Here is a 17,394-nt window from a genome sequence, read left to right on the forward strand (position 1 = left end):
CCGTTTTCAGTACACATTAATAAAAATAAGCCAAAAGAAACCTCCTGAACGGCACAGCTCTCTAAGCACTCTCTTCCCCCTCTCCTGCTGCTCTGTGATGCTGAAATGTCTCCAAGCACCCTGCCTGCACCATGGATCCTGAACACTAAATCCCAGCGCCACCGCATGCACTTCAAAAACCCTGCAGGCTTTTCTCTAACGTTCTGCAGAATTGTTACAGAAAATATCAGCCATGCAGCACTTCTCCTTCCTCCTTCCAGGGTTTTTAAAGTCATCTGGAAGCTTTGCTCAATGGGAAGGCAGCAGTACCCTCACCTGCACTGGCAGCCAGAGCAAAAGCCATGCAGCAAGCCGGCCCAGTGTCATTTTAACTTCTGCTCCCATGCGAAGGCAGTGCTGCTGGAGACTGTCAGACGGCTTGGGGAGGAAGTCTCCTGGCAGGGCTCCACCAAAGTGGAGTTGCTAGGTCACTGGAACAATAAAAAGGCAAGAAAAAACATCCTGGCTGCAAAAAAGAAAGGAGCGGGGGGGAAGGAAAAAAGCCATGGCAGTGAGTACAGTGCTGGTTAAGTGGAAAGAACCAGGGTCGGAGAGAGCAGAACGATGATGCTGCTGGCTTTCGTAAGCACGCGACTTAATTTCTAGTGTGAACCTTTCTCCAGAGCTCTCACACAAATAATTCCAGAAACACAGAATCTGACTGCAAGGTAGGCAACTGGTAAAAATCTCACATGGGGCAGTATTTCCAGGGAAGCTAGCCCACTGCTGTTAGAGAGATATTAATTACCCTTTTCATGTTAACCAGGGCATCACAATCCATCATACGACTTTCTCATCCCATCACACGCCCCCAGCAGCTGCCCGTGTTCACTTAAAACTGGTAATGTAAGAAAACTGCCTCCAAGCAGGGCTACACTTTGGCAGTCGGGGGGTGAGCAGCCTCACAAGGTGCAGAGTGCTGTGCAGCCCTGGGGCTCAGGCTCCTCTGCAAGGAAAGGTACTGGCAGCTTAGAAGCTGCAGGATGAAATTTTGCTTTCTGAAAAGTTTAATGTCAAGGCCAGAATGGAGCATTAGCTCATTCTGTCTGACCTCATGTATAACCAATGTCATTCCATGTAGCTTATTTACTCCCTGTGTAAGTTCAGTGACTTGTACTTGACTTAAATGGATCTTGCAGGGAAAAATACCCCAAAATACTGGTATTAGTGATTATTCAGGGTTGTGCTTAAAACTGTGAGAACTATGGGCTGAAGCACAGATTTTTCTCCACAAAACCTCAACACACATCAAAAAGTGATGCCTGGCAGTGTGAAGCATATGTGCAGCAGGAGCCGGCTGCCCCAGGAGTGGAGGACTTTGGCCCTTTGCAGACCCAGGAGAAAACAAGGCAGTATTTTCATGTCGGACTCTGGGAACAAAATGACAGGTCCCTGCTCCAAAGTGTTCTGAGCCCAGGACCTGCTTCCCACAGCCAGGAGAGGATAATAAATACCAGGAAGACAGAGTAGGGAGTAGGAAAAGGGGTGCTGCCATGCTGAGAGGCTATGCCAGGAGCAGCCAGGGCTGCCACGTGTCCCTGGGGGCCAAGCGATGCTGCCCATTGCCGCAGGGTGGGCTTTGGTCCAGGTGCCTTGACCAGAGCCTCACTCCAGCAATGCACTTAAGAAGAGCTCCCTAGGGAACTACTCTCCGTGCTTAACACTAAGCACGTGCCAAAGAGCTTTGCTGGCTGATGGCCACACCAGGAATGATGACCAAGCTGGGAACTGAGCAACTTCTCAAGGACGTGGTGAGGATGAGAAGGATGAAGGGCCCTCTTGGATGCAGGAGGATCACAAGGCCACCAAGGGGTGGATGCAGTTTGGTGACACACAGATACAAGGCTCGCTGGATTCTACCCTCCATGTAGACTAGAAAAATCCAACCTCACCCCAGGGGAAAACTAACGGCAGCCCAAGCCTTACAACCTGCTCTTGCCTCCCAGCTGAAGGTGGGATGCAGGGCACAGTGCCATGCCAGTGGGAACCATGGATGCTCTCATGGCTCCTACTCTTCCAGCAAAGGACAGTGAGCCTTGAGAGAGCACAGAGAAAAATGCAAACAGGCAAAAACTAAAGCAGCTTAAAGGGAAATCCCCAGAAGAGATAAGGGCCCCCACCTCCCTTCCCCCATCTGCTGCGAAAGGATGATGATCTAAATCGCATTTCCTAGATGACACCGCACCGATCTGCCATCGGAAGCAGCGGTGGCCGCGCTCAGGATGGCGCCCAGCCTCCTTCTTCCAGGGCACAAGCCAGGTCCTTCACCATTGGCACCCGCCACCCCATCACCACTGCCACCGTGGAGGAACAGCCTGCCCTGGGGCGGCTGGAGCTGGCATCCCTCCTGCTGCCCCATGCCACACTCCCACAGCCTCTGCAGTCACATGTTTCCTTTCTGAGAACCACGAGGGAGGGGATTTACCATTTCCAGTGCCTTTCTGCACGTTTCAGGGAGGCTGAGAACAAGGCGACGTCTTTTCAGCTGTGTGTGGGTCCCTGCTCTGCAGCAGGCAGCCTGCGGCCAAGCCCTGCAGCCAGCAGTGGAAGTGGGCGATGCAGAAGGGCAGGACTAGGCTGTCACCCTCCGAGCTGTCACTGAGGACACAGTCAGTGTCAGGTCACAGCCTCCCTTGATGCGCACCGGCACAGTGTGCCAAGCAAGGCAGCGCAGAGGATCAAGAGGCCAGAAATCTGTGCCCAGACCCCATCTGCCCACACACTGACCCATATTACCCAGTACAGAGCCACCTCACACAAACTGCCTTGGCACGTTCTTGCCATGAAGTGACCATCAACTTTGGTCTTAACCCAGCACGTGATGTTGCTTACCCAGCACCGTATGATCCAGGGGCACCACCAATTTGCAGGGCAGGATTACAAGGATCTCTGTCTGCAGGGTACAGACTGTTCTCAGAGGCCATGAAATTGCCGATACTCACATTTCCCAGGTCAGAAGCCTCCCAGTCCTCATTTGGCTTTCTTCATGCATCATATTTGCTGCATGCCCCTCAGAAAAGACCATCTTCATGATTATTCTGCACTCTCTGATCAAGTTTCCCTCCTAAAAAGCATCCTTTCAAAGTGCTTTTATCTGCAGGGTTGGCTGCCAGTCTAAAACTGCAGCCCCATTCTGTATTTGCTCATAATGTCCTAAAAAGAATTAACATTTAGATGTTAGTCCTGTAACTGAATCTGAATCAAACAATGATGACTGTTCAAATGCCTAAAGCTACTCAGGGGTATTTTCCTTTAAGCTCTTCCAAGCTTGTACCAGGAGTAAGGAGCTTTCTAAAGATGCTTTTGTGAGCACCAGCTACTGAAACCCTTCTCCTTGTCCCTCCAGACACAGATAGAATTATGCCCAGCTCCGGCACAAAGATAAAGGCTGAATTACAAAAGCAGTATTATGCTCCACAATCAGGGTCCTTGATTCCAATTGACAAGGAAAGCAAATCATGCGCAGTTGGTTTGCTGATGTTTCCAACCCTGGAAATTCATTCCTACCAAAGGGATAGAAATCATTTCAATACAAAGGGTTACCTTTTGTGTTACCTCCCCAGATTGCTAAATCACCTTAACTTGTCAGTTCGTGATCTTACAAGTTATGCAGGGTCACACCTGGCCACCACTTGTATGGGATACCTTTCTTTGCAGAAGGTTTAACTACCAGCTGCTACAGTTTCCTCGATAAGAAAGTGTTCTCTTACCTATAACAGCACGGATGTAGCGGGAGAGCTATTCAGAGATGCTGTGAAACCCTTCTCTGGAGTAAATTTTTTAAAACGTATTAGATAAACATCTGCTGGTGATCCTGCAAGGGAAGAAGCCTTGACATCCCTGGCGAGATGTCTTGAGATCCCTTTCAGGCCTGCCTTGTGCTTTTATAGAGCACTCAAAACCAAAACCAAATGAAAAACCCCTCAAATATCCCCGCTCCAACCTCCACCCCTCCAACTTACACATACTGCAAAGAGTGCTGTCCTCCCCCTGAAACAGATCCTGCCACCCTGGGTGGGCAGCAGTACCCTCCAGCTAGGCTACCACAGAAGGTATCTTTCCAATAATACATTGAAGCCAAAACTTCAGTTTGGTGTGATTCATCCCCGCTTCAGCGAAGTTCAACAGAGCATGATGTTTCACGCCGGTCCTCAGGGCTCAAGAGATTTTTCCACAAAAGGAAGGGTGTTAACGCCTGTGTCCTAACAAGCAGTGATGTGGATAATTGTGCTCTGTAGATCCAAATTCCTCTTGTCACTCCAGATGCAGAAATGCCTTTTAGCATGCTCTTCAAGGAAAAAAGGGCGCGCCTTTGCTACTGGTAACCCCAAGAAGCCTGCCCATCAGTCCAAAACTCCTGCACGGGGTTTCTTCCATGGTCTGGAGATCCCTGAGGGAATCTGAGGGTGGGTTCTGGTAGCAGAAATGACAGTGATGTCCATCTGGCAAGAGGCGAGAGGTCAGACCAATTCCTGTGATGGCCTTTAAAACCTCTGCCATCACAGCAGGCTGAAAAATGCTGAGAAAAACGCCCTGAATGTGTGTGCAACACGACGTCCTCTGGGAGAGGCAGCCTGAGCTGCACCCCTGGGACAACGGTTAACCCTGCCAAGTCAACCCTTCAGGCACAGTTTTTATGCCTTTCTATCGGACCACTGAAAATTCCTCCTCACTCCTTTTCCAGCTGATTTCATCTCAGAGCTAAATTAGCTCAGGGTTAAAAAGAAAAGGGTATTTTCTCCCAGCCTTCAGCTGCAAGATCTTTGCTGCCATCTAACCACTGTGCAAAAGGTCCCTCAGACATCTCCGTGTTTGCCTTGGCGAAAGAACTGTAAAGGTCACGGCGTTTCCAGAGGACCCTTTGCAAGCACCGACTGGGGAGCCCAAGATGGGGTGCTCACGCAGACAGGCAAAGGGAAGGACCTGCAGCATTTTGTTGTGTTGCGAGTGACACAGTCACCCTCAAACAGCTTAAACTGGCCAGACCTCAGCCAGGATGCTGCAAAAGCAGTTTTGAAAGTCCTTCCAGCTTCACATCCTTGCAAAGAATGAAAAGGCAGATGAAGCTTGCATCTCCCAGCGGAGAGTCGATCTGCCAAGGTCAAGGCGCTTGCACAAGGCATTCGGGTAGCGGGACAGAAAACAACTGGGTTTGCACCCAGTCTTCCTGCTGCATTGCCCTGCACTTCTTTGCGCACCCCCTCTTTTCCTAGCAAAGCAAGACTGTTAAGATGGTTGCACTTCTGCAGACAGACTCACAGGCAGAGCCTTGCCAAGCAGGACTGTCTGAAACGGCCCCTGCGTCTGGACTCAAAAGCCTCTGGAGATCAGCTTTGAGCTAGCGGTATTCTTAAATGCAGCCAACCTGGACTTCTTGTGTGTCTCCTGGATTTGCAGCTCACGCTTTCAAGGGCTTTTTATCTACCACCTCAACAGCCAGAAGCTCTTTTTCTCCCCCTCTAAGTGATTCTCCTGTAACAACAACTCCAGGAGTTGGGGTTTTAAGGAAAGACAGCCAAACCTTAGGAGGCTCTCAACACAGATCCTGACTTCTGGCAGCAGCACTCTCTCGCCCACAGCCGAGATGCTGACTGCAGCTCAGGAGATGCTTAAGTAAACGACTGCAAAACTATTTATCAAATTACTCTGAGGCAAGGGCACAGCAGATGCAGAAGCAGATATAACTCTCCTCGACAGCCCTGCCTGCGCAGAGGACAGGCAACGGGAAACACCTTCATCCAAAGCCATGGGAGGGACTGGGGCAGCAGCACCGGAGCAGTGACAGCTTGTAGCATATTTCCTATAAGCACCTGCTTATAGGAAATAGGTCGGGTTTTCCATTTCAGGCACATCTTCAATTATATTTTTATATCTCATGCATTTTATACTGGTTTCTGAAGAGATGAAGCTCCTGAGACAGCTTCCTCTGTCCTCCTCCTACATCAAAACAAATTAGCCTGGATGGCAGACACCTCCAAGACAGCAGGTTCCTACAGGTTTTACAAAGACCAGCACTTTGCTAAAGAAGACTCCAGTGAGTGTCCGACTTAGGAAGCTGCTGCACCCAGACCAAGGAGGGTCCCTGTGGTTTGGTCCATGCCCTGACCGTGGGACCCATATGCACTCAGCACCCACAGAGCTCAAAATAAACCACAGCACACATAAACTACCCATGCTGTGGGAAGCAAACTACAGGTACTGCTCACAGAGTGACTTCATCACATGTATCGCCCTTGCATTGGTTTGCCCAAACACTGACAGCTCTAAAAATGAGCCTCTTTCTCCCCTGGTGTTATACAACCAGACTTTTGACCCCAGCACCCCAGTGACTGGAAACCTCATGTCGTTCTACCTTCCTCCAGTTGATCCCTTTGCTCACCCTGGCTCTGCCTGCCCCTTCTCCGAGCTTTTCAGGACCAGGGGTGACCAGCACCCAGCTGAGATAAACCACAAATTAACAGCAAAGAAGGGATGTGACCCAAGATTCTGAAATCTGTATTATAAACCCCACAGTATTCAGATCCTGCGAGACATCCTTATTTTAAGCAGGAACTGGTTCTTATTCCCTTTTCCCCCTGTTCTCTCCTGAGCACTTCAGTAGACTGGGTCTGACAGCAACGTTACTCTAGCACAGGCAATAGCTATGCTAACAGCTTGGAGGAGCCGAAGTTTACAGAGCTTCCTTTACTCGAGGGAACTGCATTTTTCTAAGATTATATTATTACTTGGGCTGGTCGCTCAGTAATGCAACATCATTTCCCTTTTGGGTGGGAAAGTTCTCTCCTTGTCCTTGGATGCGAATGATTTCAGCCTGAAAGGATGAATGCGAACTCTGCATAATCAAAGAGCCACAAATGAACCATGCCCCTTGCTGAAGCAGCACGAGGTCATGGTATAACACCTGGGCATTAAAAAATATATGGTGATGGGTACACATGCATCAGCTGTATGTATGCAGAAAAGGGTGAGAGGGAACGGAGTTCAGATGGAACAAAACCATTTCCACTTCATAGGCACCCACAGACTTCATTCTTTCACCAAGCCTGTGCTTGTAGCCCTCTTGCATCTGCTCTGGATGAATATCCCAGCAAAAGAACCTCTAATATTTATGGAAACATAGAATTACAATGCAAATGTCAAAAAACTGCTCAGAGAAATAAAAATTTGAATTTGTAATCAGGTCTACTACCACTGAAAATTGGATTCTTTGAGCCTTTTATGCTCAGCTAATCAGGAAAAAGAAAACACATATCATATGACCTACATCTTCAATCAAATGTAAATAACAGGGCCTGTGGTTGGGGTATTAAGGCCTCGTGATGAGCTTGCTCATGAGCTGCAGACTGTGGATTTTGTATCGGACATTATCAAAGGATAGTATGAACAACCAACCTTTAATTCGCTTGGAGCACCTTCTGACCCTCTGGCTGGTCAAACTGCCCTGAAAGCTTCTTTGCACCATTGCAACAGCAGAAAGACACCACGACAGGTGCCAGGATCCGCCCATGCCTCTTTCCAGAGGAGCTCCGTGCATGTCCCAGTGGATCAGCCCAAGCGTGAGCAGTGCCGCTCGCCTGCACAGACGCTCACCCACCCAGACCCTCCTCACCCCCCACACCCGAGAAACTCTCGAAACTATGGGGGGTGCAAAGCCAGGACACAGAGGGTTTACAGTGGCTCCAGATCATTTCCTCAGGGTATTTAGGCAGTTGCAGCTCTGCCCTGAGCATCCCACATGCGGCAGAGGCAGCCACATGGGGTGCAGCGTGCCGTGCCCCCCTCCTGCCTCCCTGCAGCAGCACAGACACAGGCAGAAAGACAGCATTCTTTGGTGCAAAAAGGCAGCAGGCTCAGCCACAACTGAGCCCTACCACCTATCCTTAGTTTGGAAACGGTATGTAGCTACCACCGATGGGAAACCCATAGCGCCAGCCAAGGGTCCTTCCAGCAGCGACTCCAGAAGAGCTGCAGACTTTGGTGGTGCCATAGTCTCCAGACCGCAGCACTGAAACACCATTGCTATGCTGACTCATTTTATTGGCTTGATTAACTTTTTAATTGCAATAGTTCCTTATTCTGGGGTCTTTTTTATTAGCTTGGATAAATGCTTCATTAAAACCATCACAACCAGAGCAACGCTACCGAGGCCTCAGTCCCGCTCGCTGCACTTACCGCAGACGCAGCGCCCGTGGCAGCCATGCACATCCCCCGAGCCAGGGCTGGCCACTGGCATCACCCACACAGCGTGCACCTACAGTCGGCCAGGCTGTGGTCTCCACTTTCACCCGAGGGACAGCTCAGTGCCCAGTTTGGCAGCTAGCAGGACAGCAATCCCCTGCTCCTACTGCCCAGAAAACTCCCGGAATGCCGTTTGCGGGACTGCCTGAAACGCGGCAGGTTTGAAGCAGCAGCTTTCTGTTTTGGATGCACAGGCACAGTCCCAGCCATGGCAGCATCCGTTCGAGTTCTGCACTACAACCACCCCAAGACCAACCACCTTTCTAGCCCGGTACCACATCTCCTCTGCTAAATGACCATAATCCTCTGCCACCTCCAAGAGATGTGGTGGGGATGGAGCCACCAGCCTCCGCACGGCATTCGGTGGCTGTGAAATGCCCCTTGTAAATGAATGGGATGGGGAGGGTGGAGGCAGCACACAGAAACAGCTTGGGAGCTCAGTCAAGGAGGCATTCTGACTGCTAGCTCAAAAACTGGGCTCTATAAGAGCAGGTGAAGGAAGCGAGTTGTCCCAGAAACCCCACACTCCTCTAAACTCATCATTATCTGCAATTTTTGATACTGAAAATAATATTCCCTGAGGAAGACACCCCTGCACCAGCAAGGCTGGCATCAGCCCCCACAGACACGGCAGCAACCACACATCTCCCTTGTCCTCCTAGCCACGGGAGAAAAATAAAGCAAATCAAATTATCCCTCTGAAGTGGTGAGGGCTGCTGGAGCAGAGCGTGCTGCTGCTGAACAGGTGCGGGCTGGCTCTGGCAGTTTGCGACTGGGAAATTAAACTTTACAGAGAGCCCAACAAGGGGCTTTAGCTACGGCAGCTATCCCCTTACCGCTGTGCCCTCGTCACAGCTTGGCGCTCGCGTTCACTGCGTACGGTGGTGTAAATCAATACGCATCACTATGTGCTCCCTGCCAGTCCGGTTACACAATTACCCCTCCGACCGCATTCATTTATCACTTAAATATCACACAAAGCGCTTTTACAAGCTGATACAAACCCAGCCGGTCAGTGCATGACTCTTGTTACCTTCAGGGGTCTGGGATGGGGAATGGGCAGGAAAGCTGATCCCTTATCTCCCTCCTTTTCTGAAATGCGTTTTTGCCCCTTCTCTTTACTTATTTGCTTAATAATGTACTCCAAAGGAGCAGAGCTAAATCTATACAGCTCCAGGGACTTCATGTCTAGAGCGCACTGACCAAATCCACTTACAGCTCACAGGGAGGAACAGTGAAGATGCCCGAGACAGGAAAACCCTGCAGCCTGCAGGTCTTTTGATAGCAACGCAGAGGTGCAGGAGATGATCCTTCCTTGTCCTTGTGCTGCAGGGGGAGGAAGCATCCTTCCTGCACCACCCTGGTCACCTGAAATCATATCAAAGCTAAACAGCAGCATCTTACACCTCTCAGTAATGGTGTGACTGCACAGAGAGCCAGGTTTCCATCACCCAGGAGCCACAAAATACATACGGTGAAATTTGAAGCAGGTTTGCAGGCAGCACCGTACTTTTGTGCAAAGAAGCATCCTCACCATCTTCTTCCCTTGCTCCTAAATCTGCTTCTTCCTCACACAGAAAGTTTCAAAGATAGAAAGTAAAAAAAATAACATAAATAAATGCAAGCTGTTCTGCCCCTCTAAGAGGGTTGCAAAGTTTCTCCTAGCCAGCCAGCCTAAATCTCTGCTGCAAGCTAAGCTGATTCCTTCTCAGGTGATTTCACAACTATTTCCAGGGCTCCCACCGTCGAAGCTACAAACGTAGGCATCACTTGGTATGGGAGAGAGAGAGAAAGGACACAAGGACAGGCGCAGATGGCAGAAAAGCAGAACTTCTCAGGGCCAGCCCGTTGCTGGCAGCCCCGTGCTGTGCTGGGCAGCCTGGCAGGGCACTGGTGCAGGTCAGAAGTAAAGGGAAAAGGGATGCTGCAGAAACAGGGGGACACCCCGGCTGCAGTGACCTTGTTGGGGGCTTGGTGCCACCCCCACTGTCCTCGTGGTGTTACTGGAATTATTCCCATTTTACAGTTGGGAAACTGAGACCTGTGGGAGGACAGAGCTTGTAGCCAAACCCCTGCCCGACCCAGGCTGGTGGCAGACAGTGCCTCCAACTCACTGGGCGCCCACATGAAACAGCAGCCAGAAGAAATTTCACAGAGGGGTTTCAAGACGCTCGAACTTTACTGTCACCAACTTTCTTGCTTCCTACTTTGCCTATTTTTTTTTCCCCCTGTGTTCCTCTCCCCCCGTTCAGCCTGTATTTTAAACAACACACAAAGGCCATCTGTCCTCATTTCTTCATCAGACAAGCCCGTGGTGGGTTTGGCAGGGAGGGGCGGCAGATGTGGTCCAAGGCGCAGGCAGGCCAGGGAAGGCAGCGAGGCTCTGTGGGGCAGCCCAGCTCCCGCCTCGCCCCACGCTTTGTGAGAGGCTCAAAAGCCCCATTTCTACACCCACTGCCTCACCATCTGCTTGCTAAACCCTGCCTGAGAAAGGGCTTTTGCTGCCTAACCTCAGACTCGCTTCAAGTGGAGATGTAATCTTCATTTCCACATAGCGACAGAGTGATGGGTTCACAAGATACACCCCACCCCCCGCTTCAAGCAAGTGTTTTCAAAGGCGAAAAACATCTCAGAGGGGCAGAGGCAGTACCAAGACAAACAGGGATTTCTCAAGCGTCTACAGCTCAACCTGAGAGTGATTCAGGAGATCCCATCAGCCCACGCCCGAAATGCCAAACAATTCCCTTGACTGACAAGCATAGAGCTGTAGCTAACAGCGAGTGAATCGCGGCTGTCAGGACCCAGCGTAATTCATGATGCTGTTTGCTAGGGAGCGAGCTACTGCCACGCTATTTATCACTCCTTCACGATGCATCCCCCATTCCTTCTGGATGGGGCTGACATAATTCACGAGCACCTGTAGCTGCTGAGCATGGGCTGCATGGAGCAAAGCCCAGGCGGCCAGACACTGGTAGCCAGACAAATGGCTTTTCCAGCATGTGGACGGATAGTTCGAGCTTTTCAGACTCTTAACAAAGGAAATGCATTCCTCTACTGACTCTCAGGAGTCATCAAGGTCACAGAAAAAGATGCCAGATCGAAAGCTGAGATGAAATGAAATAGTTTTTTCTGTCCACCAAGAAATTTGCACAGCTCTCGTCAAATAATAGGCGAGCACTTTGCTGGCAAGTTGCAGATTTTATCTTCAGACAGCTGACAGCAGGTAAGGCAGCACTATTCTCTCCCAGTTTGGAGGGCAAACGGACACTTGGAGCACCACAAAGAAGTGGCTGAACTGGGAACAGACCCAAATCTCCTACATTTCAGTTCAGTATCCTAGTCACCAGGCTGCTCTCATGCAAACAGTGTTAGTTAGGAGCTTTCTAATCCTCTGCAGAGTACATTCCAGTTGATATCCCCAACTGTACATTTGGTCTAGTGTGGATACATCTTGCAAAGGCACACCTTGGGTTTGTGAAGAAAACTAAAATGCTATAAATGTAGTATTGTCACATTTCCTGAAAATGTATAACTCCATGAAAATAACTTAACCCCAAGTACCAAAGTATGAGATTCGGTCTATATGAGAAATTAAAAGTTGAAATTTTACAATCCAGCTCAGGCAGGTGATCAATCCTAAAACCTACTTAAAACATACACAGAACTTATTTGACAAATTGGATTTCCTTATACCACCTGCAGACACCTAGCACTTTCTAGAATTAGTCATACTTAGAGCTATGTGTCTTCTTCAGTGAGTAAATGAACCAGTTTACTGGGTGCCAGTGAAAATGAGCCCTGCTTGTTCTGGGAAAAATATGGTTTCTCCTGTGGTGAAACCAAGTTCAGCATCATTTGTAAAGCACCAAAGTAGTCATCGCTCCTGGTAACGATACTGTGGATGCGGCATGCAAGAAAAAATGTGACTTTATACATGACTAATCTGACAGTCTGTAGGCAACAGAGAGAGAGAGGTTATTTATAGAGAGCTGATGGCACCTGTCCCCCCACCTGGATGTGGGTCAGCACCTAAGGCGAGATGAGGGCATGTCCAGAGACAGCAGCAGGCAACTCAGACCCTGAAGACCACCTATGGGAGCCACCGATTTCCCACCTGGAAAGCATTTTGGTGGGTGGATGCAGGCTGGCCGTGCCCCTAGTACCCACCAGCGCCTTCTCCAAGTTCCTCTGTGAAGTTTCCTCCACTCACCTTCGAGCCAGCCCACGCAGCTACAGCGTGTTTACGGTTTCCCACCCACGATTCCCATCCCCATCCTTCGCCCAGCGAAGCGCTTGCCTGCACCACCAGGGCTGGGCACGGGTCAAAGCGGAGAGGGAAGGTGCTGGGGGGGGTTGCACTCCGCAGCTGCGGTGCTGGGGGGATGCTCAGCAGCCCTCTGTCGCGGTGCGGCGGGCAGTGCGCGGGTCCCACCGCCACCAAGCCCCGTCCCCGTCCCCGTCCCCGCGGCGGAGCAGGGCACTCACCCGGGCTGCCGGCGTGTCCCGCGGCGGGAGGCGAGCAAGGGCGGCCGAGGCGGCTTCGGGACGGAGGAGGAGGAGGAGGAGGGGGAGGAAGACGCCGCGGGGGAAGCGAGGGGCAGCGACCCGGCCGCCGGGACCAGCCCCAGCAGCAGCAGCAGGATGCAGGCTGCCGGCATGGCGCTGGGGGTGGAAGGAGGGGAAGCGGGGAGGGGGGGGGGGGGGGAGGGGGGGGGGAGGTGGTTGTTCACATGCCCGAAGCGGGGCAATGAATAACCACGTAAATAGCGATTTTTAATTAATTCACAGTCCCCCCCCCGCGCCGGGGCGGCGCAGAGGGCGGCCGCCCCGGCCTTAGAAGTGCGGAGTGCCCATAGCGGAGGGGGCGAGGGGGGGCCCGGCCAGCGGCGGCAGCAGCCTGCGGCCAAGTGCCGGCGCCCGAAAGTAAAAGGGCAGGCGGCGGAGGCTCCTCCTCGAGCCTGACATCACCCGGCCGCGGCCCGGCACGGCTCGGCTCGGCACGGCCCGGCACGGCCCCCCCGGCTCGGCACGGCCCCCCCGCCCGCCCCGCGCAGCCCTCGGGCCGCCCGCTCCCTCACCCGGCCGTGCGCGGCACCACTGGCAATAACAACAATAATTTAAACGTTATTCTTACTTTTACTTTATTCCTCCTGATGCATCTCCCAGCCGCGCCGGGCGAGCGGGAAACCCCCTCGCCCGCCACCCCGAGCCGCAGCCGCCGAGGGGCGCCCCGCTGCCGCCGCCTTAGCGCCGCCGCCTCCCGGTGCCAGCAGCGCGCAAGTCCCGCGCCCCGCGCAGCGGCGGCCCCGCTCCGCGCTCCGGCAGGGACCCCCCGATCCGCGCTCCGGCAGGGACCCCCCGCTCCCGGCAGTGAGCCCTCCCACCGCGCATCGCCCCACGAAGGTGCTTTGCTCTCCAGGGCTGCCCTGCCTGCCTGCCGTGCCCTGCCTGCCTGCGCTGCCTGCCTGCGCTGCCCTGCCTGCCTGCCCCGTTCTGCAGGCCCCGTGCGATGGCGGTCTGGGGGAGCGGGCCAGAACAAGGGGGCTGCAGTCAGGGCATCCCGCACACCGCCCGGCTCCCGCACAGGGCTACGGGCCACACGGCCCCGTGACCGCCCTGTGACACTCCCATGCTCGTTTTTGAGCTGCGGGGAAACAAAGGCAGCCAGCAATCGAGTCCAGTACCACCTCTCTGGATGCCACCAATACAGCTTCTGAAGCGGCTGTGCCGCACTCTGCAGGATGGAAAAGTTTCTTTCCCGATAAGCATGGTGAGCATTAGATAGCCCCAAATGTAATGCCCTTCGAAATCAAGCCCTGGTTAAATCACTTCAAATCTTTTACTGGTTATAAAGCTAACCTGCTCTCTTTTAAATGCCAGCAGCAGCATTTTGAGGCTGCTGCTTCTTGTGGTGGTGAATTTCCCAGGCTGGGCTGTACGGGAGGCAAAGGATTTCCCTTCATTGTTCTGAAATTCCCTTTCATAATTTCATGCTCCTAGTTCTGCAAGAGAGCACGCTATGGAGCAGCAGGTCAGGCTTTGCCAGGGCTGCTGGCATCCAAATGCTCCGGGTTTAGCATCCCTGCCGAGCTCTCCCTCCCCAGGGAACGTGCACCCATCCTGGGCAGCCTCTCCCCTCGGAGTCACTCCTGGGCCCTTTGCTTTTCCCTGGAGCTAGTTCAGAATCAGGCTTAATTTCTACAGGCCAGGCAGAACCCGACCTTTCACAGCTGGGGCACAAGTGACAATACACCACAGCCAGATCGCTGCAGGCTCGGACAAAGCCCAGATCTGGTCCACAGTCCCCCCACTCCCTGTGTCTCTCTCCATCAAAAGCAGAAGTCGATGGCTGATAAGCACGAACTCTCCTGAAAGCCTCTTTCCACCCAAAAGGTGTCACTGAGGAGCCCACACCAGCATGTTAATGACCTTGGCTCTACCCAGACACAGGACTTGGTCTCCCCCGCTCCTCTGCTTTCCTCTCGACATGCAGGTGCTTTCTGCACCTTCCCACACCCCTTTGCAGTGACGCATACTTGGAAATCTTCACACTGATGCTTGCACAACCACAGATTAAAACCCTGGAAAAGGCAGCCCTTTGAGCCACCTCTCTATCAGTCCATTCCCTATTCTACTCCCTACAACTTTTGCCATCTTCCTGCTTTGAATTTGCTTAAACTCAAGGAACAAGTCAAGCTAGTGTCAGTCTGGGACACGAAGCACAAACAAATCACAATGACACTTTACTTATACAAGCAAGCATCCCAGTCTTGGTAAATGGGGTGACCTGAGTGACCCAGAAGCCACAGACAATTACCACCAAGGTCTGTGATCCATACAGGACAGCTACAGACTCCTTCAGTCTATATCAATGTACTTAATTCTTTATGAAACTGTGTAAAAAAAAAGTTTCCTCATCAATAAGATGGAGAGACCAATACACAGCTGAGTAATGTGCCATCGTGGGATTGAGTTAAAGCTCAGGTGAAGAGCTGTGAAATTTTCTGATACTTTGGGAGATGGCACAGGGAATGTAGAGCCGCAGCTCAAATAACTTGGGAATATCTTTATACATGAAATGCAGGACTCCACATTATCGATTCCTAAGATAATAATTAATATCAGTAATAATTATGATTCTTCAGAAAGTTTTGTTAGTTCCTGGATTTGCCAACCAGCACATCTGATGCTTTCCTACCTCCTTTAACTGTGCAACAGAGGTGAAGCAGGAGGGGCAAAGAAACCCCTCCAAAGTCAGCAATACACCATCAGGGCTGTGCAGGGTAAATTAAAGCCAAACCCAGTGCTGACAAGAAATAGACGCTCTCCTGTCCACTCACTCTCAAGCCTGAGGGCCCTAACACTGAGCCTAGAGATCTCATCCCTCTCCCCTCACCTTTCCCAAAAGACTTCCCCCATGTATAAGCCAGGTAGCAGCTCCCTGCTCCTCCTACATCCTCCCAAGCTGTAAATCCAACCAGCAGGAAGCACAGTATCGAATGCTTTTCCAAGAAAGTCTCCATAAATTTTTTTCTACTGTTTTACTCAAGAGGCACATCAAGAACAGTAGCAGAGCAGGCAAATGCAAAACAAACATTGCTGAAAGAACAACCGGCGTCCCTATCGCATGGCTCCGGCTCCCTGTGCCCCTATGGCGCATCCATAGCACAACCCACCATGCCACACCACGGGCTATAAAAGCAGTAAAGACCCAGAGAAGCCCCCTCAGGGCAGGGGAGGGCAGATAACACCCTTACCCAAATTGCCATTAAACCTGCCTGAGCTGCCACAACACTGCATTTCTGAACCCAACGAGGCACTCATGACCGTGACAGGGGTGACCACGAGGACCACACGCCGGTACACATGGCCAGCAGCAGGAAAAGCCAGGCAAAGGGCCCTGGGCTGCCCCTGAACTGGCTGCGTCCTGGCAGAGCTTAATATAGGTGGAGAAACACACTGGCAGGGCCAGGGGTTGCCCGTTGCAGCCTCCGACGCACATGGCAGCAGTGAGGCTGCTGCCTTCACCAGCCCCAGCAAAAGCCCCACAGTGTGAACCCGTGTGTTCAAACCAGTACTTACCATCAGAAAATAATCCCTCTCCTCTCCTCGTCATGGCTCCAGTCACGAGCAGCACATCATTCACAAGCAACTGGAAAGGAAACATTGATATTCAGGCAGTTTGGGACTTCCCAAATGCAATCCCTTCCCCTCCCAGGTGCCTAATTTGCCAAGGTTTAGTGGCTGTAAATTTAAAGCTACTGTGTTTTCCTGCCATCTTATTTTACTCCCACCTTCACCACTTCATAAGGAATATCCCTGCAGCAAAGGAGTCAATTTACAGTTGGTGCTTCTGAGCTCCAGCTCCAACAGACGCCTGAAAACATGGGAAAAAAATCTCACGTTTTTGGTTTGGGTTGGATTTTTAAAGGTGGATAATTTTTTATCCATGGGAGCTGCAGAGGGTAGTGTGGTGGGGATACCACCCCTGTCACCCACGTGCTGCATTAGACACCGTCCTGGGAGGCTGGGAAGAAGCATCAGTGGTGGGAGGAGGATGCGCTGCAGCAGGATGAAGGTGGCTGCGTGGAGCATGAGCACTTAGTGAAAGCCACTGGTGACTGACTTTTCCTTGCATGGTCCTGGAGCTGTTTACCCCTGTGGCACGACTGCACGCTCTGCTGCCACATCCTGCTAATAATGGTTATAGGGCAGCTCTGGGCTGAGGGCTACTCCCCTCCCTCTTTGAGAGCACAAAACTAATAGGAGATTTAAATGCATGAAAGTGTGCCTAAGGAGTCAGATGGGCCAGGCAAACCCTGATGTAAAATAATGCCACAGCATCCTCCTGAAAGAGGCTGTGACCTCAAACGTCTCCCCAGATTATGTATAAAATGCATTTAATGCTTCCATCTGAAAGCAATCAGCACATTCAACACACAAAGGAGTTAAAAACAAACAAACAGAAAGCTCATCAACCCAGGAAGCCTCTAACACAACTATATAAAACATGATTGATATCATATGCTGATTAATTGAATCCCACCCATCACCTCATTTTGGGGGAAGAAAAACATAGCATGTTTTTATTTCACCTTGATTTCCACTCTCCAGATT

At 51.5% G+C, this 17,394-nt stretch overlaps 1 protein-coding gene across 5 annotated transcripts in view; it reads right to left on the reverse strand.

Annotated features, from left to right (window-relative positions):
- HEG1 (heart development protein with EGF like domains 1) overlaps positions 1 to 16,472 on the reverse strand; it is a 59,431-nt gene extending 42,959 nt beyond the window's left edge. For 2 of the 5 annotated variants that reach the window (XM_056349150.1, XM_056349147.1), the window contains exon 1: positions 16,360 to 16,466. In XM_056349150.1, the coding sequence (XP_056205125.1) occupies positions 16,360 to 16,444 (85 nt within the window). In that variant the 5' untranslated portion in view covers positions 16,445 to 16,466. Of the gene's footprint in view, positions 1 to 2,981; positions 3,374 to 16,359 lie in introns of those variants that run through there. The other 3 variants (XM_056349148.1, XM_056349149.1, XM_056349151.1) reach the window with 3 other exon arrangements.
- Positions 16,473 to 17,394: the final 922 nt, after the last annotated feature.

The sequence above is a fragment of the Falco biarmicus genome, chromosome 8 (assembly GCF_023638135.1).
Source record: "Falco biarmicus isolate bFalBia1 chromosome 8, bFalBia1.pri, whole genome shotgun sequence".
NCBI lineage: Eukaryota > Metazoa > Chordata > Aves > Falconiformes > Falconidae > Falco > Falco biarmicus.